General features: G+C 40.5%; 1 protein-coding gene across 1 annotated transcript; it reads left to right on the top strand.

Moving 5' to 3' along the window:
* The first annotated feature begins 313 nt into the window (after window positions 1-313).
* LOC144713475 (putative WRKY transcription factor 48) lies at window positions 314-3,842 on the top strand. The gene is made up of 3 exons (XM_078588067.1): window positions 314-1,151; window positions 1,845-2,003; window positions 2,450-3,842. Exons 1-3 carry the CDS (start codon window positions 907-909, stop codon window positions 2,823-2,825), a joined length of 780 nt encoding a protein of 259 aa, XP_078444193.1. The 5' UTR covers window positions 314-906; the 3' UTR covers window positions 2,826-3,842.
* The last annotated feature ends 9,646 nt before the right edge of the window (window positions 3,843-13,488 follow it).

The raw sequence follows: 13,488 nt of genomic DNA on the forward strand, positions 1-13,488 counted from the left end.
TCTGTAACTCTTTCTTTCCCCCTCTGTACCTCTATCTCTATCTCTCCTCATATCTCTATCCCACCCTGTCTAGTCCTCAATCTGTTTAACCTCTCTCTCTCCCTCTATAACTATTTCTTTCCCCATCTGTATCTCTCTCTCCATATCTCGTTCTCCCCAGCTCTCAAGATATATTTCTCTCTCCTCACATTTCTCTCTATATCTCGCTCTCTCTATCTCTCCACATATCCCCATGTCCCAACCTCACAAGCTCTCTTTCTCCCTCTCTCTCTAACTCTTTCTTGTTCCATCTTTATCTCTATCTCTATATCTCGCTCCCCCATATATTTGTGTCCCAACCTCTCTAGCTCTTTTCTCTCTCTACCTCTCCGTATACAGTCATATCCCGCTCTCCACATCTCTCTAAAACTCTTATCTCTCTCCATATTTCTCTTTCTAACTGGAGCTCTTCTTTTCTATCTCTTCATCTCTTAACCCCTCGCGACCTCTAGATTTCATCCCTCCCCGGACTCTATTTCTTCCTCTTCCCATCTCTCTTTCTGTCTCTAAACTCTCTTTCCCGTCACGGTCTCCCCCTCCTTCTTCTCTTTCTCTCTCATCCTCTCTCTACTTCCCCTTTCCCACACGACCCATCTCAATTTCTCTCTCTTCAACTCCGACCCCACACGGACTCTCTCTCTCTCTAACTATCCATCAATCCCCTGCTCCTCTTCTTCGTTGCCCACTTCCCCAGCACGAAATCTTTCTCTCTCTCTAAAGAGCCATATATCCCTCTCTCTCTCTCCTTGCAGGAGTTCGTGTTTCTTCTCTCTGAGAGCCTCGCCTGGCTTCTTCTTCCAAGACGCGCACCGCAGATCTGATCGGAGGAGAGAATAATAGTAGAGAGAAAAAGAGAATGAGCTGAAGATGGCCAAAGCGGAGGAAGCGAAGAAAACAGCGTTGGAGAACGTTGGCGGGGAAGAAGATCTCGACAATAACTCAACTTCTCTCTCTAGATTTCTCGATCTCCTCGGCCACCAAGACTTCTCTTCCTCTCTCTACGACCTCCCACTTCCTCTCTCTTCAGCGACGCCCAACTCTTGCTCGTCCACCTCCACCGACGCCGCCAAGTCAGAAGAAACCGGCGAGCATGATCAGAAACCTACGCCAAAGTACGCCTACGATCATCTTTTCTCCCAATTTTGATCATGATTTAGCTATTTCAAATGATAATCTCTCAAACGTTTTGGCGATTTTACAGCTTAACAACGATGATAATTTCTCTTTTTTATGTTAGTTCTTGGGTATTGCCAATGTCTTCTAATTCAGGAGTTTAATAGATATTCATGTCCGTTTAGGCTTATCTTTTCTCCATATCTCGAACATGGGTTCTCTTATTTTTTCACCTCTTTTCGTAAGTACGTTGATAATACCTGGTATTCTTTTAGAAAATAAGTCTTTGACGCTGTCTTTTTCTCCAAATCTCGAACATGGGTCCTCTTATTTTTCATCTTTTTTCGTAAGTGCAGTGATAATCCCTTGTATTCTTTAAGAGAGTCATTCTTTGACGCTGTTTTTTCCAAATCTCGATCTTGGGTCCTCTTATATTTCATCTTTTTTCTTAAGTGCAGTGATTATCCCTTATATTCTTTTAGAATATCATTCTTTGACGCTGTTTTTTTCTCCAAATCTCGATCTTAGGTCCTCGTATTTTTCATCTTTTTTCTTAAGTGCAGCGATTATCCCTTATATTCTTGTAGAATAGCATTCTTTGACGCTGTTTTTTTCTCCAAATCTCGAACATGGGTCCTCTTATTTTTTCATCCCTTGGCTAACCCTTTTCACCGTTTTGGATTTTATTGCAGGTTCACTCAGCCCAAGTTGGGGGGAAAGACAGCGGGGCAAAAGCGTCCTCGAGAGCCCAGATTCGCCTTTGTCACGAAGAGCGAGGTTGATCATCTTGAAGACGGTTATCGTTGGAGAAAATACGGCCAGAAAGCCGTCAAAGACAGCCCCTATCCAAGGTTCAACAAGTTCTACTGATCATTAGCGGATATAGTCTTATCGATAGTTCCGCAATATTCTCAACTATGGTTTATAAGTGCTTTAATTCGTTCTTCCGATGCGAGTCATAGCGAAAGAATAAGTGATGGTTTTTTTGTTTGTTTCGATTTGTTTCATCGTTGTGAGAAGAATAAGTGATGTTTTTTTTTTGTTGATTCAATGAGAAAGATGTTAACGGTTAAATTTTAATCTGATGGTCCGGCTTCGGGGAACACCAAGTGAATAGTAATTCGATTTATTTTGATCAATCCCTTTTAAGCTTTGGACTGTGAATTGTATTAATCTAAATGTATGGTAAAAAGTGTGAAAAACAGAGAAGAAAACCCATCGATGGTTCAAAACAAGATGGATTTTCCCCAGAATCTCAACTGTTCTTGCTGATGATTGTTCCCAACTGTTCTTGTAGAAGCTATTATCGTTGCACGAGCTCGATGTGCGGCGTGAAGAAGAAGGTGGAGAGATCATCGGCGGATCCGACGGTGGTGGTGACGACTTACGAGGGGCAGCACACGCACGCTTGCCCCGTTGGCCCTCGCGGAGGGTTTTCTACAGGTTCTGGCTGGCAGAACCAGAGCTTCTACGCGCCTTCTTTCTCTCTTGCCGCCTCGCCGGAGTTGTCATTTTTCCACGGCGGCGTAGAGGCTTCGCCGACGGTGGCGCCGCCACCGCCGCTTCTAGGGAGCATCGGCGGCGCCGGCTCCGACTTCTTCGGCGACCTCTCGGTCAGGGATTATGGGCTTCTCCAGGACTTAGTCCCTCACGAGTACAAGAGGAGGGAGTAGGGCTGTGCCTCGCTCTTTACCTCTCTACCTCTGTCTCCTTCGTTCTCTCTACCTCTCTGTCTCCCTCTCTCTCGCTTTCTCTCTTTTATTTGCCTACTTTCTCTCTACCTCTGTCTCCTCTCTCTCTCTCTTTCTCTCGCTTTCTCTCTTTTATTTTAATACGTTCTCTCTACCTCTCTCTTTCTCTCTTTTTTTTCCTACGGTCTCTCTACCTGTCTCCTTCTCTTTCTCCTTCGTTCTCTCTACCTCTGTCTCCTTCTCTTCTTCCTTCGTTCTCTCTCCCTCTTTCTCATTCATTCTCTCTTTCTCCTTCGTTCTCTCTACCTCTTTCTCATTCATTCTCTCTTTCTCATTCATCCTCTCTTCCTCATTCATTCTCTCTTCTTCGTTCTCTCTACCTCTTTCTCATTCATTCTCTCTTTCTCTCGCTTTCTCTCTTTCTTCATTCTGTCTACCTTTCAGTCGCCTCTCTCTTTCTCCTTCATTCTCTCGCTTTCTCTCTCTTTCTTCACTCTCTACCTTTCTGTCGCCTCTCTCTTTCTCCTTCATTCTCTCGCTTTCTCTCTCTTTCTTCACTCTCTACCTTTCTGTCGCCTCTCTCTTTCTCCTTCATTCTCTCGCTTTCTCTCTCTTTCTTCATTCTCTCTACCTTTCTGTCGCCTCTCTCTTTCTTCATTCTCTCTACCTTTCTGTCGCCTCTCTTTCTCTCGCTTTCTCTCTTTCTCCTTCATTCTCTAGAACTTTCTCCTCTCTCCTTCCCTCGCTTAATCTCTCGACCTTTCTGTCTCTCTCTCTTTCTCTCGTTTTCTCTTTCTTCCTCCATTCTCTCCTCTCTCTTTCTGTCGCTTTCTCTCTCTTTCTCCTTCATTCCGTCTACCTCTGTCCCTTTCTCTTTGTTTCTCTCTACTTCTACTTCTGTTTCTTTCTCGGCTGTATTGGTAGACGGTATAGGAGATTATACTGTTTAACTAAGCAATGGCTTTGTACATGAATGAAGAAGCCTGGTTAGTCTGTGTACTCCCGTTTCCTCTCCCGTGGCTCGAGTGAACTTCGCTCTTTTTCTCTCTCACTGGGCTTTCTCGGCTTGTTTAGAGGAGATAACATTTTTCATTAAGCAACGGCCTGTACATTAATGAAGCCAGGTTTATCTAGTGAAAGAAAGTTACCTTTCTCTCTATTTATACCGCTCTTTCCTCTGACGCCTTCGTTGGAGATGATACTATTTAATAGTTTGGTTGAAGAAGAGGTAGAGAGAGAAAGACCTTCGTTGGATGTCGTAGGAGACGATTCTTTATGCTGATTTGGCCTATGTAGGGGTAAAGGCTAAAGACTGGTGTGTTTTCTGGTGTTCTCCTACGTGAAACTCTATAGCGGAGGGCATGAGATGGATCTAGAGAGAGAAGTCATGGCTACAGCCTGCTCTTTACCTAAGCTATCTACTGTCAGGACTCGATTCCTAATTTTCTAAGTGAAAAGATGTTTATAGGGTTTCTGTTTATTATTGTTGATCAGAGACCTCCTGGGAAGACAAAGTCAGGGTTCCCACTTGGGCTCAGTTGAAGCTAGATGGTAAGAGTTCACCCGTGGGGCAGAAAAGCTGCTGGCCATAGATGTCATTTCAGGGGAGTGCAACTCAAGCTGTTTTTCTAGTCTCTCTTTCTTTCTTTACTCTCGCTCTCTCTCTCACTCTTTCTCTCCATCTCTCATTCTTTCTCTTCCTTTCGATCCCTCTGTCACTCTTTCTCTTTTTTTTCTCTCTCCCTCTCTCTCAATCTTTCTCTTTCTCACTCTTTCTCTCTCTCTCACTCACTCTTTCTCTCTTTCTCTCTCTCATTCTCTCACTCTTTCTCTCCCTCCCTCGCACTCTTTCTCTCTTTCTCTCCCACCCTCTCACTCTTTCTCTCTCTTTCTCTCTATCTCTCACTCTTTCTCTCTCACTCCATCTCACTCTCTCTCACTCTTTCTCTCTCCCTCCATCTCACTCTTTCTCTCCCTCCATCTCACTCTCTCTCACTCTTTCTCTCTCCCCCCATCTCACTCTCTCTCTTTCTCTCTCTCTCTCTCTCTCATTCTCACTGTTTGTATGAGAATCTATGCTCCGATGTGGCCATTAAAGAAGCTCGAGCTCTTCAACGCCACCATTTAGGCGACGGAATAGGAAACCCAGCCTTTTTGACTACGTTTTTCTCGCCACCCAGGGATAAAGGAAGATAGATTGAGATATCTAACTTCTTCCTTTCGCCAATGGTCACATCTTGCAATCGACATGACCTCCTGCTTGTTGGTTTCTTAGCATCCTCACTATTCTCTCTCTCTCTCTTTCTCTCCCTCCCTCGATTATCATCGGTGGTTGTCTCTCTCTAATTTCTATCTCTCAGTAAATTAAGGTTTCAAGGGCTTGTTTCTCTCTCCAGAAGCCCTAAAGTTTGCGGACATGCTAATCTCTCTTCTTCACTATTGTCTATCTCAACAAGCCTGGCATCTTCCCAGCGTGGCTACATTCTCTCTATGTCAAGCTTCACTTCCCATTACGTGACATGCTATTCAAGATATGGACTACGATCCCTTTCATCTTTCTCTCTCGCTCTAAGTCAATCTCCATCTCTTTGGCTATTCTTCTGAACTCAGGGTCTCTCTCTCCCTCTCTCTCTGTCTCCCTCTCTCTCTCTCTCTCTCTCTCTCTCTCACTCTCTCTCTCTCTCTCTCTCTCTCTCTCACACACACACACACAAAAAGAAAAAAAATTGAATGTTCGAAATATGAAGGAAAGCAAACAAGTGGATATGTTTTTCTTATTGGCTTCGTCTCTCCTTGAAACAAGTGGACGAAGTGAAAACAAGTAGAAGAGTGGAACATGTGCTTCGTCTCTCCTTATCCGTCGGTCCACTTTTCTACTCTTCTACTTCTTTGTATTTCTCTCTTCTTTGGCCCACTTCTTCTCTGCCTTTCTCTTTCTTCTTATTCTCCTCTTACGCAGTCTACGTTGTCACGGTCTTCCTTTGTCTTCTCTTGAAGTCTCCGTTTCCCACTCGTTCTGTCGTTTTCTCTCTCCCTTTCTTTGTCCCCCAATCTCCTGCTCTTCACGTTTCCCTTCTCTACGGTCGCTTCTCTCTCTCTATCTCTCTCTCTCTCTCCCTTCCTCCCTCTCTCCCTCTCTCTCTCTCTCTCTCTCTCTCTCTCCCTCCCCTCTCTCTCTCTCCCAATCTATATTTATCTATCCCTCTGAATCTTTATCTCTCTCTCTCTCCCTCCCTCTCTCTCTCTCTCAATCTTTATTTATCTATCCCTCTGAATCTCTCTCTCTCCCTCCCTCTCTCTTATCTATCCCTCTGAGTCTTTATCTCTCTCTCTCTCCCTCCCTCTCTCCCTCTCCATCTTTATTTCTCTATGCCTCTTTATATATATATATATATATATATCTCCCTTCCTCTCTCCCTCTCCCTCTCAATATTTATTTCTCTATTCATCTGAATCTTTGTCCCTCTCAATCTTTATTTCTCTATCCCTCTGACTCTCTCTCTCTCCCTCTCTCTCTCTCTCTCTCGTCTCTTCCTTGGCATGGAAAACGCGTATTGACTTTGGTAGTCAACACTGAGGTTCTAATCAATGTCCACATGGTTTTGGACCATTGTAGCCAATTGTATTGTTGACTCTGACCATAATTGACGATTCAACAAAAGAGAGAGATAAATAGACGATTGGTTGTTGAGAATGTTGACGAATATGATTTTAAATGGCAATAAATTTCAACTGAGATGATATTCAACGTTCAAATCGTTGACTTTGAAATTTGCCTTTACCCAAACATCAATTGAGATAGAGAGAGACTAGGTGGGCCATAGAAAGAGGGTGAGATCCAATAGGTCTGCGATACTCTAAATACTGTCATTTTAATGAAAAATAATATTATTCAACTGACAATTTCAGGTCTCTCTCTCTCTTATCAGAATATGTACAGAGTTGAATGTTTTCTTTGAATCACCTCATTTTCCTTTTTTTTTTACAAGTGTTCTTCTCTATTCACTGCATTAACTTATAATCACATAATCCTTTCTTTTATGTTGGCTCCTTACCAATTTTGTAAGTTGAAATTTTTTTCTGGCTAACAATTTTTATGAGAGGAATAGATTTCACCTTAATCAGAGAATAGCTTTTATAATGTTCTTGATTGATGCAGGACCATTTTTCCTGAGTGGAGGGGAATTCTGGTTTCCTTCGGTTGAAGAGTGATGCCTGAAACATGTTCTCGTGATTTACTCTTTCAATGTAGCTTGCTGAATTAAAATGATTAATTGGATTAATGTATTAGATTATATCAAGCTTCAACTTAATGTAAAACTTTTTTAGTATATTTTAGATCAAATGAGAATTCATATTTAGGGATTCCACATGTATCAAAGTAATTTTTTGACTTTTTTCTGCTTTGGGAAAGGATGCTAAGTTTTTTTATGAGTCCCACATATTCCATCCAATAATGCAATTTCATTTCATTATTTAAATGAAAATTGAATGCAGATAATCAGTCAAATTTATAAAGTTAAATTATTTACTATAAATCAAATTGTGCTTTCTATTTCTCTAGATGGAATGTACTTGAACCCTCATTATATGATCTATGATGCTAGTAGAGCTTTGCCTCTTTGGCAGGAAGGTCGAATCTGACACGATTATCCAACTTTCATATTAGGGCCATGCACACTGGTTATAGATTTGGGAGTATATCATTGAGGGTTTAGATAAATATACTTTTACATGAACATAGGCTAGATACTGAACGATCATAATCACCATAGTAAGACTATTTTATCCTATCTCCTTCACATTACATGGTTGTATAAAACTTTATATCTTTTTAGTATTTTATAATCAATAAAAGTAATTTTAAATCTATGTAATCCTACAATAACATAAATTCCCCACATTCTATGGCCACTCAACAATGATGTGGAATTTTTTTTTAACATTGTTTCTTTTATTTTTAATTTTCTTTATTTTAATTTTATCTGGAAATAAATAAGATCATGTTATTGGATTTATTCTACCATAATATAAAATTTTAGACACGGAAATTTTCTAGTTAAAAATAAAAAGTATAACTCATACATACACCTTGATTTATTGGTCATGGCTATATTTATCTTGAACGTTGTCCACGATTTCTGTGCCTTTGAGCCTGAATTCATTTGATTTTATTCATAATAAAATATAATCAAAATTTTATAAAATTTTATCAAAAAACATAATTTAGTGGGCATCTGAATTTTTTCTCAAAAACAAGAATCCCATATTCCTCCAATTTTCAAATTTAAGGAATTTTCTTGGAAATAATTGTAGGTAAAATGACAAATATCAGGGCTAAAATATACTGAGATAAAATTTTTAAAGTTTTTTTTAATTTTATAGTAGGACTCTTCCATTAATGCATCTTACTGTTAATTTACTTATTTATAAATCTAGTTTTTTCCCTTTTATCTTTATCAGGACACTATTGTCCTTGTATTTATTTATTATTATTTCTTAGATATATTAATTTTTAATTATATTTAGTGATTCAAGTCTGTATAAATTCATACATGAAACTGGTAAGAAAATATTCAACATCCATAAATATATAAATAAAGTGACACAAAGTTTTTACAAATTATAACTGTTCATGGCAGGATTTGAAACCAAGGTCTTAATGTTTAAGAGCATGTGCTAAAAAAATTGAGTAAAATATAACTACGGGTTATTTATTTTGAAAAGTTTATCTCCTAATTCTATTAATTCTTCCCCATTTTTTTCTCCTCCCCTCCACGATATATAACTTTTTATGTAGTGTCAAACTTAATATTCTGATAATATTGAAATGTATAAACTCCTCTATATTGACCTGGCGAGCTTTGGAAAATTAATTTGACTTAGGCATACTATGTTGAATGATGGCAATTCTGGAACACTTTCCTAGGAAGTCTAAGAATGGGGAAACGTGAATCTGATCTAAGAAGTTGGTACATAACGTGTTCATTTTTATGAAGAGATTATTTTTATCATGAGGTTAAGGATCAAACTTAGTTTTTGTGTCTTAAATTTTAATGTAGTTGATTTAGAGATTTCCCATAGTATGTTTGAAATTTTAATCAAATACAGTATTTTTCAAATGTAAAATGCTAAAGCTCATATATTTGTTTTGGTTGATTCAAACTAAATTCTTTAAATAATTTCTTGTCAAATAATAATGTTCAGATATTCCTGTAAAATAGAAATGTTAAAGTTCAGATGTTTCTTTTGGTTAATTATGACTACATTATTTAATTAGTTTCTTGCCAAGTAATATTATTTAAGTACTCCTGTACTATAATGATGAATAAAATAATGGATATTATATGTGTAAGGTTTTTGAACTTTTGGAGACAAAATTTTGGACAAATGAAGGTTATTTATTCAGTTTGATAAATGTTAGAAGGTGTAGTTTTAATATTAATAAAAATTAAGGGATAAATGATAACCATGCATTATAACCCTAAACATCAGCCTACCAAAAATCTATCCTTGAAATTTCTTACCTTTATTTCTTTATCCTAGAAAAGTTCAGGCCTTTTTACTCTTCCATAGGTTGAATTTTGAAATTGATAATTTATTTGGGTAAATACATGAAATATTGAGGTTCTGGTCTGGAAATATTAGTTTATGATGATATTTTTATTAAAATATAGCTTAAACTATTTTGAAATACTTATGAGATTCCATTCGGATAGAGGTAATTTTAAATTTTTGACAATTGATAGAGTGATATTTGGTTGATGAACATAGACTTAATAAACTATTATGTTGGTTTAGTTACTATAATATTTCATGATAATTCATAACCATCTTGGGCTTGGAAGGAGACACTACTAAAGACTGAGAATAATTACGAATTCATAATGAACTGAGGACGTTCATAATAAGACACCACAAAAGTATGATAAAGGTTGTGAATAAAACCTAGGAAAACTTTTCAGAAAGTGTCAGAGTTCATGTTTTGTTGAATGTTTGAAATTGATTGTGCCTAAAATAGCTTACTTGTTAGTTTCAGACATGATCATTATCTGACTCACAGTTTACATAGTGAAGGTGAAAGACAGATTGAATTAGACCTTTGATATTAATTAAAACAGAAATACCCAAGGGTAATGCTACCTTGAAATATTTTCCATTGGGTTCTTCAACCCAGTTTTTTTTCTTTGTTCATATAGGCTTCAGCATGTCACATTTTCTCAATGTATTCCTGATCAACATCTCAAGAGATTCTTAGGAGCTTCTCACCACTTTGAGTCACATTAGAGGGCAACGTGTACAAGGAGAGAAGAGAGAATAATAAGGAGCCTAAGAGAAGGGTGAGTGAGTTATCACATTAGAATATACTTTAGTTTTTACTTAAAATATTATTACATAATTCTTTATAATTTGATATTATAAATTTACATACAATAAACCTTGTGTGAGTGACTCCTTAGACCCATGTACAAGCCTAGTTAATGTTATATTTCTTGAAAAACTGCTAACTGACTACATTTATTAATTAGCTTAATCATTCTTTGATCGATTTGATATAATTGTTTGCTAAAGAATACTAAAATAATATATTTAAAGTCTCATGTGTAGATTTATGGATACTAGTGTAGCTTTAGTATAGCTCCATGATGGAGCGCACCCAAACGACATCAACGAAACGTCATTGGAGCCGTCCTCGCCGTCATCAGCATCACCGCCGGTCTATGTCCAGCCTGGCTGGTACACCAAAGCATCCATGAAGATGACCGGGTTTAAATACCTCGGGGTAGAGCACGTCCGTGCACGTGTTCGCGTTTTAATTATCTGTTTTCGTTTGTCCAATTTCATGTTTTGTGCTCGTCAAGACGAGTTCAACATACTCATCGTGACACGTCCGTATCATCTCATTTTATCCATCATTTTATTTTGAATCGTTTTAAAATTTCTCCTATTCTTTTTTTTTTCATTTTAAATGTTGTAAAAGAGGTCCCTTATTGAGCCCCTTATGTGAACTGTGTAATGGGTCCATCATGGCCCTATAAAAGGCCACGATGGACACATTCTACAAAGATCTAGAAATTGTTATTGCAGTTACATTCTCATTTTCAGATCTCACCCAAGAGAGGAAGAAGAAGGGGAAATCAATGGAGGAAGAGGAGAGGGTACAGTGGATAGAAAGGGAGAATAAGAGAGAACATTGGGATGAGAAGGAAGGTGTGAACACCCAGTGCTACTCCCTGATGGAAATATATGTGGCTGGCAAGCCAATCACACATTCCACATCTCGTTCCATATTCATTAACAGAACATATTCATTAGAGTGCACGTGTGATGCGTATAATGAAGTCCATGAATACATGATCGGACTTAGTGAATTATGATGAGATCGTAATACGGAGATCACTAGTCTTTAAGCATGTGTTCTAAACATTCCTATTCAAAGGATACGCGAGAAGGACATCGAAGCATCGGGATAGAATAGCACTATCTAGCCTCACTCATATGATGAGTATGGCCAGTCCCGTAGCCATTAGTGTGGCGACACTAAGGATAAATAGAGGGTGCTCTTTAGTGGAAAGAGTTCACTGAATTGATCCGTACGAATCCCTGAATGGTATTATACCGAACTATCAATCAGGTTGATTCACGTCACGGTTGTGTAAGTGGTCCTTAGACCTGAGACACCAAAGACGTCTTGTGGACGGACGGTTGTACTTTGGCTATGGCCAACAAGTCTCTAATCATGGGATTCTAAACGGTCTTAGTTCGGGTGCATCAAGAAGTACACGAAGGCGATTGAGTGGTCAAGATGAGATCGTCCACCCGCGGTATAAGAGGTGGCAGCTCAAGGAAGATGATGCGATGAAGTCCTTGGCCAAGGCTGTGAAATATCGGAGAAGAGTTCTCCGATGATTTCCGAATACATCAGTACTAACTCAGATGATCGATTAGGGTTTGACAGTTGACCATACCTTAAGTTGTCCAAGGAGCGTCAAGTGGATGAGGGATTATACATACACAGTAACTGATGACGAACAGGTTCCATGAGTGAGTCGATACACACTCCTTTGTATCTTCTAGGACACGAGGTGTAGCTTGACACCCCACATGTCGGAGTCTCGACCTATCGATTGGGTTAAATCGATCCGACGTTAATTAATCTATATGATGATATAGTTAATTAATTCGGAAGGCCAATAAAGGTTATTGGGCCGCTGGAATCATTAACTAGACTGATACATGGGCCTAGAGGGTCACACGCAAATGGTCTTTTGGACATTGGAAGATATACTTAAGTTTTGGGGGTTTTTATGAAAAATACCCACTTAGTATAAATAGGGGAAGGCCCTGAATGAAATTCACCCAGGCTAGAATTGTTCAGAGGCCTTTCCCCTTCTTCTCCACTCTCCCCACACCCCCTCTCCATCCCTTATGTGATCGGGACGACGTAACGACGCTGACGGAGAAAGAACGGGGCTCGTCAACGAGGAGGAGATCCGACGCGCCGAGGACCGCGTGGATACGTCTAGAGGCTGCACACTTGAGCAGCTCGACTCGTCTCCCTCCGGGATCTAAGAAATCATGAATGAGATTCGTGCAAAGGTACTTCTTTCAATGATTTTCGTTGATGCCGTTCAATTCGCAAAGAGTCTTCCGCTGCGCATCGTTTTGTTCTGTTCATCCATCTCAAGGCCTCTAGAACCCAACACTCCCTTCCCTCCTGACGGCTTCATCGCCCAGTCGCAGGCAGAAGTGCTGATGGCGTGACCTCTTCACGGTGGGTCAAGGTGGCAGAATACACGCCCGCATTGCATCGGGTGCTCGACCAGTCAAAGCCGACCTGGCATGGCCCCACGCGTGTGCATCAACCCACTCGGGTGGAGCTTCGGGATCATCCAGCCTACATCCTACGTGCAGCGAAGGGGCATCCGGCGGTAACTGTTCTGGGTGCCGATCGAGCCCCCCCGCTTGTCGGCCGGTTACAACTAATGACCACGTTTGCCAGTCAAAGGCTTGGTGGGCCCGTGCGATCTCACGCAGCGGTTGAAGACTGACTTCTAGCGCTTGCCACGCGTATGTCTGACCGACCAGTGACCACGTGTCACTACAGAAGTGCCCTCCTTGTGCGCTAGAGACTCACTGACGCCTTGGCTTGAGACCGGACCTTCCAGTGCCCAATCACACGATTACAAACGATTGCGCTTCTGCCACGGCTACACAACAGCAAGTTGACTCTGCCCTAAACCTTGCGATGTCCTCCTAGATCTCCCTTGGACCATCAGCTTATCGGGCGCTGGCCACACCATTGGATCGCATGTTTGGCTGTGTAACTCTCGCACGTTTGGGAATGCCCGACGCGCGCTTTCCTGAATTGTAGTGTGGCCAATATCACAGTGCCGAACTCCCAGACGCTTGGACCAACGAACGTCCATGCTGACGTGCTCCCAATGGTGATCAAGCCCTACAACTGGCGAGGACTCGCACTCGACCATGATGCCACCTATTTCCGCTCGCCATGGCTGCCTGTTTGCATGTGCCGAAACACTGACTTGTTGCACTTGCCAAACTCCGCCTTTGTTTGAGAGTCGCCCATGTTGCTCCTCTACCTCCTCGTCCTCTTCTATGCTCTCCAACTACTGCTCAAGTG

This window comes from Wolffia australiana, chromosome 1 (assembly GCF_029677425.1).
Source record: "Wolffia australiana isolate 7733 chromosome 1, ASM2967742v1".
NCBI classification, from domain to species: domain Eukaryota; kingdom Viridiplantae; phylum Streptophyta; class Magnoliopsida; order Alismatales; family Araceae; genus Wolffia; species Wolffia australiana.